The sequence below is a fragment of the Merops nubicus genome, unplaced genomic scaffold, assembly GCF_000691845.1.
Source record: "Merops nubicus isolate BGI_N331 unplaced genomic scaffold, ASM69184v1 scaffold1727, whole genome shotgun sequence".
NCBI classification, from domain to species: Eukaryota; Metazoa; Chordata; class Aves; order Coraciiformes; family Meropidae; genus Merops; species Merops nubicus.
This window is the reverse complement of record NW_008618092.1, coordinates 306-22064: the sequence shown is the minus strand read 5'-3', so window position 1 is coordinate 22064 and position 21759 is coordinate 306. Positions and strand designations below refer to the sequence as shown.

At 45.5% G+C, this 21759-nt stretch overlaps 3 protein-coding genes across 3 annotated transcripts in view; all 3 read left to right on the top strand.

The window, feature by feature from the left end:
- LOC103775839 (CMRF35-like molecule 1) overlaps window positions 1–3337 on the top strand; it is a 5553-nt gene extending 2216 nt beyond the window's left edge. The window contains exons 4-7 of the mRNA XM_008943307.1: window positions 3–159; window positions 2125–2246; window positions 2619–2668; window positions 3131–3337. Of these exons, the coding sequence (XP_008941555.1) occupies window positions 3–159; window positions 2125–2246; window positions 2619–2668; window positions 3131–3337 (536 nt within the window). The remainder of the gene's footprint in view (window positions 1–2; window positions 160–2124; window positions 2247–2618; window positions 2669–3130) is intronic.
- A 2957-nt stretch (window positions 3338–6294) lies between these two features.
- Window positions 6295–10717, top strand: LOC103775835 (triggering receptor expressed on myeloid cells 2-like). Its single transcript, XM_008943305.1, has 4 exons — window positions 6295–6337; window positions 9355–9699; window positions 10065–10119; window positions 10501–10717. The coding sequence occupies exons 1-4, from the start codon at window positions 6295–6297 to the stop codon at window positions 10715–10717; spliced, it is 660 nt and encodes a 219-aa protein (XP_008941553.1).
- A 2155-nt stretch (window positions 10718–12872) lies between these two features.
- LOC103775836 lies at window positions 12873–18122 on the top strand. Its single transcript, XM_008943306.1, is given in 8 exon segments — window positions 12873–12915; window positions 13713–13791; window positions 13793–14040; window positions 14793–15109; window positions 16568–16575; window positions 17130–17238; window positions 17866–18016; window positions 18019–18122. Coding segments are annotated over 8 exon segments (1059 nt in total).
- Window positions 18123–21759: the final 3637 nt, after the last annotated feature.

Sequence of the window (21759 nt, the reverse complement as noted above, 5' to 3'; positions counted from 1 at the left end):
AGAGCGGGTCACAATCCAGGATGACAAGGTGCAGGGCATTGTCACTGTCACCATGAGGGAGCTGCAGGCAGAGGATGCTGGTGTGTACTGGTGTGCGCTCTATGAGGACGGGCAGCTCTTCCGGATGACGGAGGTTACGCTCAGCATTCCCAGCAGTGAGTACTGACCTGCAGGGAAGGGAATCAGGATTCTTTGTGGATTCCAGACTCACTTTCCTACCCTCTTCCCTCTAGTCTCTGCACTGCCCAGCTTACACCACCTCCTTGTTGCATGTGGGTGTGTTTGCCTGCCCTGACCCTACCTCATTGCACCTTCTCACACTACCCACGCTATGGAATGGCAGCAGGGATCAGAACTGAACCACACGTGTGTGCTGTGCTGCTTCTCTTTTACCTGAGAGCAGCTTCAGTTGTCTTCACAGAGGTGTTTCTGTCACTCATTCTCATGATAGCAGTTCTGCCCCTTTATAGCAACTCATCCCTTGCATTTTAAAGATTGTTAAGACCTTCACATTTGGTTGCCAAGGGGACAACCTTTAGACCTGTATTTTAAAGATCTGTGACTTCTGGGTTTTCTTTCAGCATGATGTTTCAGCAGTAAGGGATTACATTTAGGTACCAGATCATAGCAGATCAGTACCATGCTGCAGCCTGCCTTTCAGGAATGTAACAGAGCAGCACTGAAAGGATCTGGCAATCCAGAAGATGAAAGAGGATGGTAAAATTCTCTAGGAGAAAATCCTAACACATGGGCCTGAATGCAGTCTCTAAGCGAGCAGCAGGTTCTGGCACACACAGCCTGCCCTGGGCACAGAAACAGTCCTGGAAGTGATTCTTAAGAGCCAGGTCTTTCACAGCAATACTTCACTGCTTAGTTCTCACAACCTCTGGCTGCTCAAGCACAGAGTGGTTAAGTACTTCATGGCTACCTGACAATCTCTGCCATAGAGTGTATGGTACTTCCAGAACTTCCTTCTGCCCTGCATCAGGGAGGCTGCACAGATTGCGTGGCTCCTGCTGAGCTCCTTGCCTCTCCTGCCCACATTTTGACCCTCACATTGCTCTGCTGCTGCCAGTGACTCTGGGTGGCACAGGCTACACCCCGACAGCCTGTCTGTGCTGGGTGCCACAGTGGGACTGCAGTTACAACCCTGGCTGCAGTGGCAGGGAAATTTAGCTGTTGGATGCAAAGCAGCCCAGTAATGATTCTTTGTCTCTTCATGTTTGTCATTGCAGTGTCACCTAGAACAACTCTATCGGGCTCTGCAGGCACCAGTGAAGCAAACCCTTCTCACAACACCACAGCACAGAGGTGAGGCCTAGAGAAAGTCTCTGAGCTTGAGCACAGACAAGAGTTATTAATGTCTTGTCCATAAAACACTGGTCTTCCTGGGGTGGGCAGTCTTTGGGCTTTCTGAAGACTCCTGCTTACAGAGGCATTAGGTATGACAGGTGTCCTTACCAGAGACAGCCTCTCCTCTTCCAGCTCCTGCCCAGAGTGTAATTACAAAGGAAGGAGCAGACTGGTAAAATCAAGTCACAGCTTTCTGGAATGTAGATGCCTATCTACTACTTTATCCTTATCTCTTTGGGCTGTGCCCTCTGCAGCAATAGAAACCCCCAGATTCTGCCTGTAAAACTTTCTGTCTTGACTTTGCTCGCCCCTGTCCATGAATATTTAATAATGAAATAGTCCTTGGCTGCTATGTTATCCTTCTATTTACCAGGCTACTAAATGTAAAGGTTTTTCTTCCCCTTTGGACATCTGTTGTGATCAACACTAGAACAAGCACCTATGAGTATAATCATATAACAGCTCCACTGTACCAGGTGGCAGAACATAGGAGGAGAAGGCCATACCTGCTTAGAAAGCCTGGAACTGTGCTCTTTGAACAGTGGCTTGTTTTTAAAGCCTGGAGAGTAGTTTAAGAAAAGCTCAGAAGGCACAGCCAGGCAGAAAAACCAAGGCAGCATTGCTGCAGGAGAACGTGAGCATAACACCAAGTGCATAAAACCCAGTGCATAAAACTATTCCTGTCCCTTTTTTTGGTCATTGTTTGGTAGTGACCAAACTACCATCATGCCGTGCTACCACTTCCTGCTGGTAACTCCTTTGCTCTCTTAGCTTCAGCTCGAATGGAAACACCTTCATCCTCCTCTCTGGGGTCCTGAGCATCCTGTTCCTCCTGGCACTCAGCAGCTCGATAACGCTGTACGTCTTGTGGCGCAAGCAGGGGAAGAGCAGAGGTATGTGGAGACTGGGATGCTTTGTGCTCTAGTCTGCACTAACCAGGGCCTCCTCTGCCCATCGCTTCTCCACTCCAGGTGAGCTTAGTCCCAGCTCCCAGTGCCCCAGAGAAGATAAGGCAGGTGCAGCCTGGAAAGCCTCAAGGCAGGCTTCTTGCTTCCTCAATAAATCAAACTCATGTTCCTCCAGACTCTGCACGGGACACCTCCTGACACGTTAGATCCAGGGTAGAAAACCCCCAGTGGCACACTCATTGCTTCTCTTGCTGGGCAATCCCACAGCCTTCCCCAGAACTCCTGAAGCATAGGCAATGCCCAGGCATTTCATGGACTTCTCTACTCCTAAAACCTCTGGTTTGGCTCATTCCAAAGGTAACAGAGAAGCAGAGGACACCTATGACAAACCAGAGAACGTAGCACAGGTAAGGAAAACAATAGAGTTCCCATATGGTACCAAATCCCTTACCAATAGTCTGTGGGGAGCTGGCTGACCTATCTGATGAGGAGCTTGGTGCTCAGTTTTGGTTGTGAGCAGGAGGGGAAACAGTATTTAACATCATCAGAGAGAGGAATGTTGCTAGCCAGAGCCAGAGGTGGTGGTGGTGCTAGAATTAATGTAAGGAAACTCCAAGAAAAAAAAAAAAATACAGTGGAGCAAATTCCAGTAATCTCTGAGAAATTATTCAAAGGCTAGAAACCAAGGTTAGATGATGAGGTTGTAACCTCTATCAAGGAGAGAGTTTTCTGTTCTTTCACCTCTGTCATGACCAAAGGTAAGTTTTTACATGGCTTCTCTTTCCTCATGGGAAAACCTTGTTCTTCTGGTAACAGCTGTGGCCTGGCACTGAATCAGGCTAACAAGTGTTTTCTTTCTTTTTTCATAGCTAAGCAGCACTGAAAGAATGGAAAGTCCCAAGGATGACAGCAATGACCTGAAATATGCTGCCCTGAACTTTACATCTCAACGCAGCTCTGAGGATACTCTCTACTGTAATGTTGAACCAAGTCAGGCTGACAGGAAGGCCAAAGATGAAAGTGTGGACTATGCTGTCATTGCACTCAAGCACTTGCCAATGAATAACAAAGGATGAAGCACAGAATCCCCAAACAATCCAGAAATGGAAGAAAACTGGAATAGAAAGTGGGAGTGGGGAGTAGAAGGTGTGTGGATCAACACTGGGGTACAGTGCCTCAGAATATGGAGCTATGAGCAAAGCTCAGGGAGTTTTTTGCTGCCATGTGTGTGTTGTCTATGTATTTTAAGATCTCCCTCCTATTAAAGGCCAGGTTAGAGAATTTTGCCATAGGTGTGGAGACTCTCTCGGGTCAGACAGAGGTGCTGGGTAATTCTCAAGATCCCTTGTACATCTGCTTTCTTCAGTTCCATTAAAATGTAGACCCTTTTGGAGAGGGTGGGGTGGAGAACTGACTTTTTGAAAAGAGCAATATCTGTCTGGACATGGATGGGTTTGTTCACTGGTAGAACCTCTACCGTGCTCCTAAGGCTTCAGCTGCTATGGCCAAGCAAACTCATTCCAGTGCTGTAGGGATAAAATTCCAAGCTTGCAGGTTCATTTGCCATGTAATGGGTGTGGGATGTGAGCACTTGATTATAAGAATATCCAGAATCAGTGCCCCAACCTGTCACCACCTCCTAACCAAAGGCCCTTACTTTGTCCAGCACCTTCTGGCTGCCCACACCCTCTGCTCCCCAGGAACACACAAACTGGCTGCTTACACCGAGGCAGGATTGAAACCAGACAAGCAGGGAGAAGCACAAGTGAGTATTTCTGGAGAAAGGAAAGAAGGGAACATGTGGTGTTGCACTAGAGGAGTGGACAGGGCACTGGGATGTTTTGGAAGAGAACCCTTCCTGTGGTAACTGCAGGGATGAGCCTTGAGACAGACAGGAGGGAGATCTGTGCAGGCAGTAGCACAGAGCAAGAAACTGGTAGGCTGTGTGGAAAAGCTGCAGGAAGTATGACACAGGTAACAGAGGAGATGGTATGAGCACCAGAGGGCTGGTCTCAGCATCAGATGCTATAACAGAGGGGACATGATGGTAATTAAGAGTGGATTATTTACAGATGTAAATGTCCAAGTAAATCAGACACACAATACATTTCTAGATCTCCAGTGCAGGTCTGATGCAGGCTGACAGTTCCCAGGAGCTGCCACACGAACACTGGACTGGCTGGGACCTCCTCAGACCCTGCTATCCTGAATAACCTCCTCATAAACTATCAATCAGGTTTTTCCAAGGCTTCTTGCCTTCATTGTTATGAGGCATCTTTGCATCTCTGCAGTAATCACCAGCCAGCCAGTCTCAGAGGTAGCTCTGTTCTTCCCCAGCACTGTGCTGGGCTTTAAACTCCTCTTCCCAGCCCACTCACCAGAGCAGCAGGTTTCTCTGAGTTCTCTGGAAGGCCAATACAAACCAACATCCCCACCGCCAGCATCTTTTGTATTTGTTTTTTGGCTACACCATTGAAAGCTTTCGTGACTCCTTTTAAAGCCACAGGACAACAGAAATGCACGTGCAGTTTCAGGGGAGAGCTCACCAGAGCCTTGGAAAGTGATACCATGACTTCCCTCTCTGTTGGAAATACTCCAAATGACACACTTGGTACCTTTATTTAGCAATCATGTTCTGAGCAATATGAAATGAGTTTGCAGGGGCTCAGCTCAATTTCTCCAAAAGACCAGAAACTCTGGTGCTTTATTTGACTGCACCCAGCTCTGCAGACAGGTGGCAAATTAAAGGGGCCTGAACCACTCCCCTACTCACACCCAACTGGCCTCTCTTGCTATGGCTGCAGCAGGGAAGCTGATGTATTTTCTGAGCTTTTCAAAGTTGACATGTTTAACTTGAAATGATAGAAAGAAAAAGAAAATGGTTCTGGAAATGGTTCCTTCAGCCCAAGATTCCCCAAATTATTTGCTATTCATGCAGTCAGTTCCACAGGGACAAACAGTGGAAAACAGCAGAAAACAATTGAGTGGAAGAAAGACATTTTCAGGGAGACTGTTGCTTCTGATCAAAGAGAATCCAGATTTGTGTTCACTGGAGCAAGAATGAACAAAAACTGCAAGCAGTGAACTTCACAGGGAATTTCTGGACACCATAAAGTACCATTATCTTAAGCACTTGTAAGAGGAAGGAAAAAGAAGGCACATTTATGAATGGACAGACCTGCAGGTTTATCTGCCTGTTAAAAAGCAGATAAGCACACAAGTTAAGAAGCCAGGGTCTATTGGTACTTGCATGGAAGATCTCCAAGTAAATAAATTCAAAAAAGAAAAAAAATAGTAGCCCATGCACAGCATAGCAGCTTGCTAATGCTGAAGGAGTGTCCCTTACCCAGTCCTGACTACTGCACCAGCAGGGCACTGACAGGCCCTGAATCAGTGTCCCCATCCATTGATCTTATGTCCTTTCTGCTAGGTGCAAAATAAAGGTGCCTGGTTTGCCCACCTAAAGCACCTCACAGCTTCCCCCAACCCAGTGTTCTTGTCTTCCTGTCTTCAGTTATATGTCAAATAGGAATGCTTCATGCCCAGGCTCTTCTAAATCATCTTTCTCCTGAAAACAACCCACAAGATTATGCCCTTGCTCTCCTTTCCCCCCTGTGATGCTGACTGAGCTACCTGCAGAGTTTCAGTGAGAGCCACCCTGTCCCTTTTGGCTTTCCAGAAACTCACCCCATACAAAGCATGCAAGTAAAGCCTGCTCTGGTGGACAGGCACCGCTGCTGAGCTTGGAGGGACTCCCAGGACTGTGGTTTCAAGCCATCACATGATGCTTTCTTTCAGGATGTCTGGACTAAATCAGGGCTGTGAGTGGGTGCTGCTGATGCCTAAATTTTCAGCCCATGAGATAAATGCCTGTCCCTGGTGAATTGCTCAATGTGCAGGGCAAAAGAGATGTGAAGTTCCTGTGTTCATTCCTTCCAGCAGAGAAAGGAGGGGACAAAGCAAGCTGCACTTGGGCAAAAGCCCTTTTCACTCTTCTCCAGACTCCTCTCATCCCCTCTGCTGCTCAGCTGACATGGAGAAGCTTGTGCACCTCGTCTTCTTGGTCTTCTTGTCAGGTAAGAAAGTGTACAGGGCCTTGGGTTTCAGATGACAGATAAGATAAAGGACTACTGCAGTATTTAGTCTCTACCTGCACCTTGTATGAGATTAGGGACAGAGCTGTGGGAAAAGACTGCACAGGTCTGGAAACAAAGCAGCTTTTTCTGCTTTGTAAGAACTGCATTGTAGCTTGCAGTTCTTTGGAAGACCGGTACAAATGCTATGGATAGAGTCTTACTGCCAGTCTGGACCCTGCAAGGTCCAACACAACGTAAGCAGAGGGCCTGGAGCACTGCAGCACGTTCTGCTCTCCCTCCCCAGTTGCATTGCACGGGTGGCAGAGTCCTTCCTCAGGGTGTGTTCTGCTCCCTCAATCTGACCGAGGGCCGGCGGTGATCCAAGCGCCTCGCGCTCCTCACAGGGATCCTCCTGAGTCACAGCAGGAAACACTTTTGGCAGAAGTCCTGGGTGACTTCTCAGAGAGAAATGTGAAATTGCAGAATAAGATTTGCTTGCATTTGTAGGGCTTTGAATGTAAATTCCAGCAGCTAGGGCTCAAGAGGGCAAAAGTAAAACTCAGTGAAGGGGACATCTCCAAAATCTTGGGCACTTGACTATTTTTGGTTTGGGAAGTTTCATCAGTGTTCATCTGAAACAAGAAACAGCGCAGGACCCTGCTGGTGCTCCCAGCCAGCAGCTTTCTCTCTCCAGCCACACTTTGCAGATTCCAAATGATGGGGACTGTTCTTCTAGCAGAGCCTGCTGCAACAGGACAAGGGGGGATGGTTTGAAACTACCAGAGGGAGATTTAGACTACAGAGAAGGAAGAAATGTTTTACATGGAGGGTGCTGAGCCCCTGGCCCAGGCTGCCCAGAGAGGTGGTCGCTGCCCCATCCCTGGAACCATCCCAGGTGAGGTTGGCCGGGGCTCTGAGCACCCTGCTCTAGTTGTTTAAAGAGCTTTAAAGGTCTTTAAAGATGAGCTTTAAAGGTCCCTTCCTACCCAAACCACTCTGTGATTCCATGATCCCAGATACTTGCAGCAGTGTACAGAAAGGCAACAGATTCAGGCTTTGGGAGCACAAAAACCTGTCTCAAAAATCTGGATGAGTTTGGAAAAAAAGTACTTTTTTCAGTAGCACACAACAAGGGAGGAGGAACACAAATAGCAAATGATCTGTCAGCAGAACTGTTTGAAAAGATAATGACACAAAGTTTTCCACAGTGGCATCAGTAAACCTTTAAATGCCATGATTCTGATTGAGAGATTTTTTGCAATGCTGCTTCTGTTTAAAAGAAAACCAGAAAACAACAAAACCCTGGGGCTGTTCCAGGAACTGAAGGGACAGCACTTGAGGCAAGGAGTGGTCCAGAGAAATAGGAGAGGGAGTTAAAATGTTTTGGAGAATTGCACAGGACTGGACTGGATGTGAGATAAGCCTTGACTGGAACAACTGAGTGGAGCAACGAATGAGGATGAAGACGTGTAGGTGTCAGATCCTTGGAGAGCACTGATCCATTTTCACACCTTCTTCTCATCAAGTCCGAAAGATCTTCAGGTATTTTAGATTTAGAATGGTTGAAATTATTTGAAGAAGTGTTATTATGAGGCTCAGCCAGCACAAAGTCTTTACAAGAGCCTTTTTTTTTTTCATTTACTTCTGTTTGATCATGACTTAGGATTGCACAGAAGGCACTAGCCTCTGAAGTTTTGCACTGGAAACACAGAGGTTTCCACAAATACCATACTGCACTTCTCTCTGGAAGTATTAATAGCTCAGACTGTGCCCTTGGCCTTTGCCTACCATAAAGAGGAATGGAAATTAAAAATAAGGAACTAAGGGAAAAAAAAAAGTCAAGCAGCCAAAGACCAGTTGTCAACATGATAAAAGTTAGCAGGGTATTAAAAGACAGGGTGAAAAAACTTGCTGAGATTCTGGATTTAAAAATTAGGAGTGGAATTAAGAAGTAACTGTGAAACAGCTGCTTGGTCACTGTCTTGTAGGCATCACTGATTCTAGCATTTCCCAGGGCTGTGTTGCTTCTCTGTGGATGTATAAAAACCATTAAAACAGGGATAAGCTTCACGGGCATTTATTGCAGAGGACCTTTGTCACAGCAGGGGTACCCCAGAGCCAAATCTGCGTCTGAGAACGTCGGTGCAAGGGGTGAGCTTGAGGCTGCAACCTGAAGCAAGCTGCCTTGCTGCCACTGCAGGCCAGCGAGAGCACGAGTGTTCCAGCAACACACAAACAATTTGTCTTTGGGTGAGGCTATGTTTTTAGGAGCTGCCTTGTAAAAAGAGCTTTTAAAAATCAAGACAGCCTGCCTGATGCCAGCTCAATCTGCTGGAGTGCCCAGCTCCATGCTCCTCAGGACCAGAGGAAAATGTGAGTTTGTATTTAATCCCCTAATCATGCTGACAAACTGCTTTCCCTTACTGGGCAGGAGCCCAATGACTACAGAAGGCGTGATGTGGTTGAGCTCCAGGCTGCAATCCAGAGCAGTCACCACGGGGCCAGAAGGGAAGTCAAGGACCAAAATTTCCTGAGCTTCAGAAAATCTGCAAATTAATGACGCTGATACCTCTCCTCCTTTCCTCAGCCCTCCACACAAGAACAGCTGCCCTGGCAAGAGACAACACACCAGTCTGAGGGCATATTGCAAGAAAGTCTGAACCAAGACTCTGAAGCTGACGCACTCTGTCTTTCCTGGGGGGAGCAGACAGGTGACAGCAGCCATCATGAGAGTTCTCAAACATGAAAAACACAGACTCATAGAATCGTTCTGGTTGCAAAACTCCTTTAAGATCACAGAGTCCGACTGCTAACCCAGCCCTGCCAGGTCCCCACTAAACCATGTCCCTCAGCACCACACCTCCACAGCTCTGAAACCCCTCACAGGGATGGAAACTCCAACACACTGCCCTGGGCAGCATGGGCCAGGACTTGCAAAAATGAAGTTGGGCATAACCATAATGGTAAGGGACAGATAGGAAAGAGGCTTGGCTCACCCCTTCCTCCTTCTCTCCTAGCACCCTGTGCTGCAGAGAACATCACTGTGGTGTACGGAGTGGAGGGGGGCACCATTTCTGTCAACTGCAGCTACAACCCCTGGCAGCAGAGGTGGAGAGAGAAGAGATGGTGCAAGCAGGTCGCTGAGGCCACGTGCCAGTACATGGTGAGCACCCGGCGCTCCTGGATGTCATTCCTGAGGAGCAGGAACAGAACCACCTCCATCACTGACAACATCCACGATGGGGTCCTGACTGTCACCATGAAGCAACTCAAGAAGCAGGATGCTGGGTTGTACCAGTGCATAACTGACTACATGGGGCAAAAAGTCATCCTGAGGAAGGTGCAAGTGGAAGTGCTGACAGGTATGTCTTGTGCTGCAGGGAGCACCACTGTGGTGGATGGGATGGAGCAGAGCTCTGGAGTTCCTGCTTACATTTCACACGTGTCTGCAGACACCAAGGCTTCACTTTAGTAAACCTCTACCTGAGCTTTACTCTTAGGAGATACTGTGTTTACTCTCTTTTTAGTTCTTGATTTACAGCAACACGACATCACTGCTACAGGACATCTAACATATGTCATGCCCTTATTACTACCCACTAACTAATCTTTGAAGACCCCAGCCCAGTCTCACCTTGGTTATCTATGTCCAGTTGGGGCACTGGTGACACCAACAAGTATCACCCAGAAACTTCTGTAGAATAAATTGTTCTATTTCTATTATCAGCTGTCCTGGAGACCCAAATGCCTGAGGAGCCCAGTGCTGTGCAGAGCATCTCCAGGTAAGCCACAAAACTCCTCTTGCTGTTATTTCTAGTCATCCAAGGACTGAGGTGGATTAGCACTGGCAACCCCATTTGAAGCATATTCTCTACCTCTTCATCATCTATGACAACTCCTAGAGCTGCTGTGTGGTTTCTAAACAGCAGCATTATCCTAACCCAGAAAACAGAGTGTTTCAGTGTCAAGCAAAACAGCTCCTGCAAATCATAATTTATCCCTATATGAGATGAGTTATTATAGTTGTTCTAACCTCCCAGGCTCTGTGGTGCACATGCAGGGCTGCCTGTGCCAGGAGGTGTTACCACCTTCATACTGTGTACTGCAAGTCTCTTTAAATGCTGAACCACCCCCCTCACTGTTGTATTGATGGTTCCCCACAGCATCCCTCCAGAAGCTGATTTCACTGTCTTCTATATAATTGCTGGATTCCTGGTTCCTAAGTTCCTGGTGGCTGTGCTGATCTTTATCATTGGCAACAGCAGGAAGAACAGAGAAGCTGAGCAGAAGAACCCAAGCTTGAATGAGCAGCAGGTCTTCCCTTTCACTGCTGAGCCTGCACGTGATGGAATCAGCCCTTCCTGGGAGAGTGCTGCCTAGAGCCAAGCCAAAGGGAATCCACAGAAAAATTAACATTGAGCATTTGCAGGCAAAGCTTCTGCCACCTGCCATAAGGAAAGGATTGCCTACTAAACACAGGTATCAATGAGCCTGTCACTCCAGAGAGGGGATGTCACCATCTACCACCTCATCTCATTGGCACTGACCAAACTTTTTGCAACACCACTGAACTGAAGAGATGCTGCCAGTAACACCTGAACCCACTGGAAGAGGATGGGATCAAGGGCCAGAGGGAAAGGAGGAATATATAATCTGTCTAGAAATCCAGCACAGACTGATCTGTGCAGAGACTTGTCTCTAAGGAGAGATGCTTTCCCAGGCATGGTAAAGGTGAGAGAGCTCTGCTCTGTTCTCCCCCAGCAAATTGCTAGGCCAGAAAAACTCTTTGCTGCTCTATACAGCTACTGACAAATTCTTTTGTAATTTAAACTACAGATACACCAGTGAAGATAAACAGAAGTTCAGGTAACACATCTCAATGACCATGTGTTGAACAACTCACAAACACATCCACATAATGTAAAAATAGAAAGACATGTTTTCTGTCTCAAGTCCCCAAGAAATTTCTGATTCATTGAAGAGCAGTGTTAAAGAACTCACAGCTTTTTTCAGGGTGTCCTACATGTCTCTACAAAACACTCAAATGTTTCCCCCAAAAGTATGAAATATAACCAGAACTAGATGGTTTGCATTGAAAGTTAATATTATTATTTGTCTACAAATCAGCTTTTAAACTGAGATTCCACTCTCTAAAGACTTTTGACACACTTTTGGCAATGTTCTGCTCTGCCATCACCTCCAGTCACTGTCAGTAGCTGCACCAGTTATTCCAGATACTGATCCCTGGAGTTGTCCCACTAGGGTCTGTACTGAGACCTGTTGACTTCACATCATCTCAGAGCAGAGCCAGGTGAGAGATCCTGTCTATCCAAGGTGATGAAGATTAGCTCCTCAAAACGGCCTTGGGTGAGCAGTCACTGTGGGAGGCATAGGGAACTGCAGAATGTAACAGAAAAGGATGTGAAGTCTCCATGCAGCTCTGACTCTGCTTCCTTATTTCTCAGATGACTTTGTGAATGAAGAACAAACGGTCTCTCTGTGTTTCTCCCTGTATTTTTTCCACCCTATTGAGGGGATCGTTGTTCACTGCTCCCCAAAGTGAAGCTGCATTTAGCTCTCCCAGGAAGCCCCCAAACTCAAGGGCACCCACACTTCTTTCTTTGCACCACCTGCAAAGCTGAATAAAGTCAAACTGATGATCAGACTTTGTGTGGCTTCATGACCAAGAGCTGCAGTACACCAGATCCCACGACACCACCCGAAGAAGAGGTGACCTGTAAACACCCTGCTGTGTTTATAACACCCTGAAACGCTCGGAGCCTGTGGGGCAGCCTGGCAGATTCAGCCAGCTCCACACAGCAAGAGTAGCTCAGACCCCAAACCAGATCAGGCTATGCATGGTTGTGCTCTGTCTAAACTAATTTCCTCTATTTCCAGAGGTTAAATTAGGCCATAAACAGTCACATGCTGCTGCAGCTCTGCTAACACAAACCTGGCTGCAGCATTCCCACATGGTCCTGTGGTGCCCAGCTAGACATGCTATAAAACATAGGAATCACAGCTCTAACCAGGAGATCTGGGTCCTGCTTCCAGCTGCAGCCTATTGAGAGACCTCAGGCAGGGCCATCCCCTGCCTCCAAGATAGTGCAGTGATGTTCTCCACCCCTGCACAAGGGCTTTGGGGATGAGGGATAGAAAACTTGCCCATGAGTGCAGAGAGATGAACACATCCAGCTGAAAGCTGCTCTGTAATGTATCAAGGTCGCACTAGAGCCCAAAACCTGCCTGTTTCCCTGCCAGCCACACAGCCCCATTACTCAGTATGGCTCTAGAGACAAAAACTTATTTCAGGTGAGGAAGCAGCCAGTAACATTGTGCAGGTTTCCACCCAGGAAATAACATTAAGATGCTGGTTAAAAGACGTTCTCAGCAATTCCAACCAGGCATCCTCACTCTAGGCAGCAGATGACTGCAAGTGAGAGAACAAGTTAGCTTCCACTGCAACAGAGAATTTCTCAGGGATAAAGCAGCAGTAGGATCCAATCCACCCCCCTAAAATGCTTTCTCCTTCAGGATGGGGAGTTTTCCACCCCTGCTGCTCTTGCTGGCACTGCCAGGTAAGGTTCAGAGACTCTTTGTTCTGCCTAGGAGCAGGCTGTTCTCTGGGCTGTTCCATGCATTACATACTGTTACCTTCCTGAGCACTTTTTATTCAGGCCACTTATAGCCCAGCACAGAGTGTTTCCCAATGTCAACGAGGGGAGGAAACACTGATGCTGAAATTTGCTTATTTTAATTATGTAAGTTTTGGGGTTCTCATTTTTGTTTATAGTAGTTCTGCATTTTGTCTAGAAACTGAACTTCATGGTGGGACACCTGGCAGTCTCTGCCCTTCTGAGACCTTTCCCTCTGAGAACTATCACCAAGTTCTCACTCTGAAGTCACCTCACATGTGGGGAGGAAAATCTGTGTTTGTCTGATAAAATCTGTATCTCAGATTTTACAGGGATTGCCACAGACAGGTTAGCTGCTGATTGCCTTCTCATTGCAAATAAATACTGAGCCCACAGAGAGGAACAAAAATAGAAAAAGGGTAGTGATGTTATGGCTAAGTACAGGTAATTCTTTAGTAAAATCTGTATCTCAGATTTTACAGGGATTGCCACAGACAGGTTAGCTGCTGATTGCCTTCTCATTGCAAATAAATACTGAGCCCACAGAGAGGAACAAGAGGAACAAAAATAGAAAAAGGGTACTGATGTTATGGCTAAGTACAGGTGATTCTTTAGGCAAACCTGCAGAGTTCAGCTGCTCTTCTCAGCAGTGTAGTGTGAGTCTCAGTGGTAAAATGTAGGAAAATCTGCTATACTAAGCTGTGGCTGATTGTAGCATCATTTTCCTCTTTCTGTGGAAGAATCTTGCGTGGCAAGAGAAGACACACAAGTGTTTCTGCATAGAGAGAGAGAGTCCTCCAGAGCTAACTGCTCATATAACACACAAGAATTTACATGAGAAGAATTTTTGGTGCAAGGAGCTGTCAGAAAAGTCTTGTTGAGTCTTAGCCTTGAGTTCCCCTTTAAAAGAAGGGATTAACCTTAACCATGCAGTGCATCGTTCAGACTGGACCTGGCTGGATTTCTGGGGTCCTGACAGGGAGAATTCTGACACATTGCAGTGGGGGGTGGGGGGTGAGCTGAAGAATACCCTGCTGCAAAGAATGCAGGTGGTGGTTTCACGTGGGGGTGAGCTGGGAGGTCAGCAGTGCACCAGGGAGAGACAGCCAAAATGAATTAAGACTGATGTGTCATTTCCATTTTTGTTTCACAGCAAAAGATGGTGTCTCTAGACACAGAGATCTCACTAGAGGTTATCAAGGACAGGGTGAAGCTATTCTATGGTTCAACACAGAACCACAATATGTGCCTGTATGTATCTAGAGGCAGAAGTGGCCAGGAAGTTCTGCCACATGAAATAAATTTTCAAAACAAAATCAATACTTTACAGATTACCATCAAAAACAATGAATACAATTTGGTAGGATTGTATTAATCAAAAGCAAATGGCTTTGGGACAGAAATATTTCAAGGGAGTTGGTGAAAAACAGAAACCTTTCACACAGCAAAGCTTTGATAACTCATGTAGGAGACTGGTGAGCTGGAGCAAGACCACCTTGAACCTGAACATGTGTGAGGCATAAGAAGTATGCTGAGGTGGCTCCATGGCCTGGGGACCTGGGCAGCAGCAGCCACCCTGGAAGCTGAAACATCTCTGTGCTCAGGAAGGGCAGCACTAATCCAAATTTCCCACGTGCCACCTGACTTCCCTTTCCAGTGGTCACTCTCCTCAGAATGGGGCTGCTTGTTTTCTTGTCTTCTGCAAGTTCTCTTTGTGCTGATGGTGGCTCTGCCCCTTTGCTGGGTGGGATGAACACTGCCACAGGGATTGTTTTTTCCCGTCCTCTCCCTCTAATGAATCACCACTGGCTTTTCTGCAGTACTTGTAAGGTTGTGTGCAAAGAAACCAGGGAATTCCCTGTCCCAGGATTGCTCCTGTTCTGTGATAGCAAACATCAGGAAACCTCAACACTTTAGTTGGTGCAAAATGGTGTCCCGAATTAGATGTCAACCTATTATCAGAGGTAACTCTGATCAAAGTATTGTTAAAGTAGGAAGGACTGCAGTGATGAATGACTGCTCGTGGAGGATGATTAGAGTGTGGCTGAAAAAGCTCCAACTTAATGACTCAGGAGAATATCATCTTGAGAGCCTTTTCCAGGGGAGAAACAAACTACTGAATAGAATCATGCTGGAAGTTTGAGGTGAGTTAATCAAAGAATTAATGATCTTCTAAAAGTCAGCAATTTCTTACCACTTGACAAGAAAGATTACAGGTCAGTGTTAAAGAGCTCTCTCCCGAGGTTGGAAATTTCCTGAGACACAGCTAATGCCAGAATTTCTTTTTTTTAAACAGATTTTTGGTACATACTAATGGTATAAACAAATTGCAGCCAGCTGGGCGTGGGGTGGGGGGGAGTCTGGCCTGGCTTCCTCAACTGATGGAATGTTACATTCACTTCGGCAGATGAAACAGATTCCAGGCAATCTGAATCTTTGCCTCAGTTTCTACCCTAGATCATCTCTTTGCCACTTCTCATTAGTAAACTTCTGTATTAGTTTTAACCCTTTGCTTCCTTTTCTGCTTGTAGCAAGCATGGGAGGCAGAAAATGAGAAGATACTTAGTGGAAGCTATACTTTGGTTTTTCAGATATGACTAAAAAACATGTATGGGAATCACATGACATCTTTTTGTCTAAGATGCTTCCATTCTAACAGCATTCAAGTGTCCAAATAAGCGATTCAGTTTTCATATCACTCTCCAAAATGGTCTGAATTTTCATGGCTGACCTATACCTCCTACAGAACTGACCTCCTGGAGGAGCTGTCTTTTCCCTTTGATCTATCACAGGACCCAAGCTTGTCAGGAAAGGAGAAAGTAAATCTCATTTGTCCCTCTGCACATGATGCAAACATTGAGCAAGTGGCTTTTCCAAGGCACCGTGCACTCAAGTATCAAATATTTTGCAAGAATAATAAAAACCCCAGAGAACCAACAACCCAAAGGGAAGAAAAGTGGAATCACCTTCTATCTGTTCTTGTCCTAGCTCTCTGGCTGGGCCCACACATGACATTTTCATTTAGATACACTGAAAACAGGTTCTAAACAACAATCCAAACAAAACTCCCCTCTCCTGTCTGAGGAACTAGCTGATCCTATTCCTGTGATCCAGCTGCATTAACCACCCTTCTTTTACTTGTAAGTACCACAGGATGCATTTTCTTGTGCAACTTCACAATTTCATAGTTAACAAGCAAGCAGTAACTCTGGGTTGTTCTACAGACCTGCAAAGCAGGATTTTTTACTATGAGAAAAATTCACCAAGGATTAATTTATGTGGGAAAATCATTGCTCTTGGGGATTTTTTTTAAGGGGAAAATTTTATTTGGGATGCAGATTTAGACTTTTCCTGCTAAGAAGGGGGATGTTGCCATTTCCACAGATGACAGCAATAAGGATCAGAGGTAAAAACCAAAAACTCCTGGACTCAAAGTCTAGCACCCTGGATGTAGAGCAGCATTTGAGGAGTGGTGTGACAGCTGAAGCACATGCACACATCCACATACAAAGAGGTTTCACCTTCTCCCCTGCAGAGTGTGGTCCAACCTCCCCAAGCCCTGTGAAAAGCTGGAGAAGGTTCCTGTCCATTCCAGGAGCACAGGTGAGGCTCCTACTAGAGATGTGCTGTGTGACTGTGTTCTTACTTTCTACCTGGTTGAAAAAGGGACAGCTATATGAGCTACACACAGTTATGATGACTCTGCCTTTTGTACAAACATGCCAGCCTAAGACCAGTCCCAACTAACCAACAGAGCATGTCAGAGGAGAGTTACTGCCAGGCCTGATCAAAGGTGACCCTATTGATGATCCTGATCAAAGACAGACCATGGAAGAGCTACTGCATCCTGATGAGGGATGCCTTTGAACTCTAGTAGCACTGCAAATGACTACAGAGGAGAATTCAAGCTCCTGAGTATTCCCCAGGCTTGCCAAGAGCCAAATAAAATACAGCTGGGATGGATCCTCTGTGGCTGTAGATCAGTTCTGACCTCACGGAACCACACTTGTTTAGAGACAGCAGGGGTAATATTTGCATGCTGAATTTTTATCTTGGAACCATAATCTGTTTTCAGACAGACAAAATCCCCTCCCAAATTAACCTAGTCACCTCTGGTCCTATAAACAGTAATGGAGACAGCATGCTTTTCCCTGCAGGACTCTCCACACCCTCATGGTGCTGAGCTCCTTGCTGCCTACAGCTGCTCTGGTTGCTACTGTTATACTCCTCATCATCACTGACACCAGAAGGGAAAGGGCAGGTAAAGTTCTTAAGTTCTTGTCTAGTTTTCCTGCCCCTACAGCTTGTTGCCCCACCACGGTTTGATCTCTGTTGTGCAGACACTGGCTCTGTGCTCCCCACTCACAGGTGCTGCAGTGGATTCACAGCATCCACCCAGGCAGCAGAGCACAGCCGCTGTGGTTGTTGACTGTCTGATATCTTGTTGCAAAGCAGACACAACCCAGCTCGGTTATTTGAGCAAGTCACAGGCCTGCATGTTTTTGTTTATAGTGCTCAGAAAAAGAACTGTAATAACAAATACATAATTTTGACAGTTAACTGGCCTCAAATCTTCAGTAACATCAACAAAATGTCTCATCAAAGGAAAACTTTGCTAGTTGCACTCACCCTAAATACTTAAATGTGTTAACTGTTGCTGCACCTGTCTACACAGTCCCTTAAACCTGATGAAGCAGAACTTTGTGCAAGGGAAGTTTTCTAAACTTCTCTCTGAACTCTTATTCCCTTTTCCTATGCATCCCTGCCCCTCTTCTCACTTTCATGATACAAGGAGAAAATATTGGTAGTTGTGGATGACCTAAAACTAATACTCAGAATCAAAAAGTGCTGAGTTTCTTTTTAACTTCTCATTCTTTCATGGTTGCCTGGAAGGACGGAAGAAACAAGGCAAGTGGAATGCCAGAAGGGGAACTGAATAACAGGACATATATTGCTGTCATAAGACACCAACCTCAGCTGCAGGCTGGAGATGTTATATATGTCAACACACAACCTTCACCAGAAGTTTTCTTCCACATTCAAGAACAAGCAATTCAGCTTCCTCAGGGCCTGTGGAATACGTTTCTGTTATCTTCAGAGCCACAACTCCACGTTCTGGAACTGAAAAAGAGAAAAAGAGGTCCAGCTAACCAAAGCAGCACGAAGATCTGGGTTTATTCACAGAATTTTGCTGCACTGCCCCTAGAAACATCCATTTGTAACCAGCGGCTGCAGCTCAATAGGTTGGGGTGTGGCAGAAAGCAAAGGGATGAGTCACCTGGATGCACAAACTTCCCCTGAGAAAGTAACTGCATTTTACTAATAGTACAGCACCATAATTCAGCTGTTGGCTACCAAATCTAGGGCTGTATTTGCTTTTTTTTTTTTTTCTCCATATTGCTCTATTTTTAAATGACAGGCAATTTATAAACTCAAAGACAGGAAACTGGTCCTTTCTGGTAGCAACTGATACAGTGCCACAGGCAGCAAGGGCTGGGAGATCTGGGGACACAGCGTTTCCTTTTAGACTTTCTTCAACAGTTTGCTTAAATACTCCTATATAAAGTGTTAATTATTGCCCACTCTGATAAGATCCAAGCCAACAAAGTGGAAAAGAATCTGCTTTATTTTAAACATAGGAGTTGTTACATGGACTTCAGAGAGGCAAGTAACATGTTCTAGTAAACAAAGGTCTTGCTGAAAAAAACACATTGTCTGTGTTACCTTTCAAACTTCTTCAGCTTGAACACCTGGGTTTAGAATTTACATTCAAAGTTGTTATTTATTTTTGCAAGAAATAACTTGGTATTTCCCTGCCATTGGTGCTTGTTTATTGTCACACCCACGCTACAGGATAAATCTAGCCTGGGTATTATAAACTACACACATTTTGATCAAACTACTGAATCCTCTTGAGTTGTGAAAACATCCATTAGGGATTATTGACAAATCTCCAAATTCATGTGACTGAGATTTTCATCTTAGTTCTGCGAGTTGGAGCCTGACGATGCTAAATACGATACAAAAACAGATTTAATTTTTTGGTATTAAGATTGCAAGACGACTCCAGCCTATGTACTGGGTGACATGGGAGGAAAGGAATGTGAAAAGGCTGAGAATATGTCCATGAATCATATAAACAACACTCTGCTTTTGAGTGCTTGTACAATTCTGAAAGGTGGAGGAAAGAAGGAAATTGTGTGGACTGGTCTGATCTGGCTACATGATAACAGGGTTTTTGGTCACTATATCTGAGACTATTTTCACCCTCTATTGCAAGTTCTCTGAAAATAAGGCTAGAAAAACCCACAATAATAGTTAAGAAATCAATTTCTGGCTTCCTAAACAGGCTTGCATTATTGTGCTCTTCACTTCCTGTCCCAGCTTCCCATTTTCTGTTCTTGCATACTGTCATTTCCTTCTTTAATTTTTCTTTTCTTTTTTATCACTGCATTGACCAACCCTGGAAAGAATTAATGCCTGACACCCTTGGGCTTTGGGTCATTTCTGAGATGTCAAAACTCATGGTGTGGGGACCATACCAGTAAGGTCTGGAATGACACACAACAGGGAAGACAAGCAGATCACCTTATAGGCTCCCATATGTAAACTCAACTCCTCATTTAGCCTCTTTGGCTCTTTAAAAGCACCTCAAACTTTGTATGCCTAAATTCCTCTTCTGGGTGCAACAGCATACACAGTGAAAGTTCTGGGGGCATCAGATCCTAAAGTAATAGTAGTTAAACAACTAACTTACTACAGGGTTACTGGTATACAGTTCTTTCTGTCTACAGAGCTAAAGATCATCTCTAAGAGGGAGCAAAGGAATTTCTGTGTGACTAGTGGCCGGGCACCTTCAGCTGGTACCTGCTGTTCCCTGCAAAGGGCTCTTGCCCTAAGTGCACTAGCAGAACATAATAATCATCTAATAAATTATACTCTAGAGGTTCTGTTGAAGTCATCGTAGCACAATGCCATCTAAGTGCCCTCCAGCAAACTGAGTCAAATTTGCCATGTGCCTAAGAAGCCAGGGAGATCTGAGCAAAGGCAGAGATGAAAAGGACAATGTTTTATTAGCCACTGTGTAAACCATCCAGTTCTGCTCCATGTCTTGAAAGACCCACATAGAGGAAAACAGGAAAGCAAACTGAATTTTGGATATACTACAAAGACCAAAGAGTCCCCTACTAGACAAAATGCAGTTGACTCTTTCATACCTTTCCTCTTCCTCTCAAAGTCACTGAAGAATGAGAACGTTTTTTGAACCAATAATTGTGTCTAACTCCTCCAAGCACAAGGAATCATCAAAATGTTGTTGCATGAAGAACCTAAAGAAAGAGAAAACCCAGCTCACCAACCCTAGTGCAAGACTTCATTCATTCTGTTCACTTCAGAATATCTAATGGTAGTACACTACAATTTTCCACTGGAGCTCTGGGGCTGCTTCAGTGGAACTAAAACAAACTCACCCAGTATTTCCAAGCTGCTTTGCAGCTCGTGTGAAGATGTCACACACAGCTGATTCACTTGGAAAGCACCGTTGAGGGATCCACTGTGGGAGAAAGAAACAAATAGTGTTTGAGGTTAAACATGCCTTTTTTTTTTTTGGTTTTCTGTTTGCTGCCAGCTAGTGACACTAGTGTGCTTTCAAGCTGTGCTAGCACAGGTGCTTCTGCAGCAGTAAGGGCAAACCCCAAGCCTCCTGAACTGCAGTAGTGCCTATGGTTAGCTCAAGAACACAGCACATAGCTACAAAACAGCTGTGAAGTTCAGTGTATCCCTTCTAAGACTGCCTATTCCAAAAACACAGGAAAAAAAAATGGGCAGAATGTAACATTTTGCTTTTTTTATACAGCTACTCTTAACCCAAAGAGCTTTGAGAACTGTCAACACACACAAGAACTGATTTAACAGTACTGTAACATACAACTACGTGATACCACACAAAGATAGTCTAACAGTGCAGGACCTCAGCCTTGATAAAAGTATTTATGTTATCATAGTGAGTGTTTTAAGTTCCAATGCTGCTGAGAGATCCTGAGCAGCAGGCGTGGAAGAAACAGCATGTCTGAGAGGGATTAGCAGGCAGACATGGCAACGGGCTATCTCTTAAACCTTTCAAAGCCAGCCCAATCCTCTTAGGAGGAAAACTTCCTTTTGTGCCAAAACACAAGAAATAAGCTATTTCTAAGGGTGTCCATTCAGTCTTACTTGACCAAAAAAAGATAACGACATGATACCTGGGGATTTGGGGACAAGAAGAAATCACCTTCCTGATAGGGAAACCAGAATATAAAGATATGAATCTTAGGAGAGCATTTGGGTAACAGGAAGTTGGATTGTCATCTCTGACACTTCAATCCTTGTACAGGTTCCATCACCACACCCATAGGACACTCCCTGTGCTCCAGGGCAGCTTCTGTATTATCACTGGATTCCTCTGCATGGCCTTTCTTTCAGGGAGAATTTTTCAGCACAGTGAATCCTGCAGCAAGCATGCAACAAGCCTGAAGCGTCACCGTGGCATGCTGAGCATTACACCAACAGATATCCAGGAGCTGGCTCCCTGTGGGTGGGACACAGTATTTCTCTCCAGTATTACAATGCTCGTTTTTTTTTCCTTTCAAACAACTGCAGTGCACCCTCTTTCGTAGCCGCCCAGACTCACCAAACATCTTCCCCACACTTGAAGGACGCACAAAGGCCACCCGGCCCGGCTCCAGCAGCCTGCCTGCCTTCCCTTCCTCCCTCCCCCAGCTCCGTGAGGCATTTCCCAGCTCGGAGGGG

Coding starts and splice junctions, on each gene's coding strand:
- LOC103775835 (XM_008943305.1), top strand. CDS start 6,295: ATGGAGAAGCTTGTGCACCTCGTCTTCTTGGTCTTCTTGTCAG. Junction 6,338..9,354: donor CTTCTTGGTCTTCTTGTCAG/GTAAGAAAGTGT, acceptor CTTCTCTCCTAG/CACCCTGTGCTGCAGAGAAC. Junction 10,120..10,500: donor GCTGTGCAGAGCATCTCCAG/GTAAGCCACAAA, acceptor GGTTCCCCACAG/CATCCCTCCAGAAGCTGATT.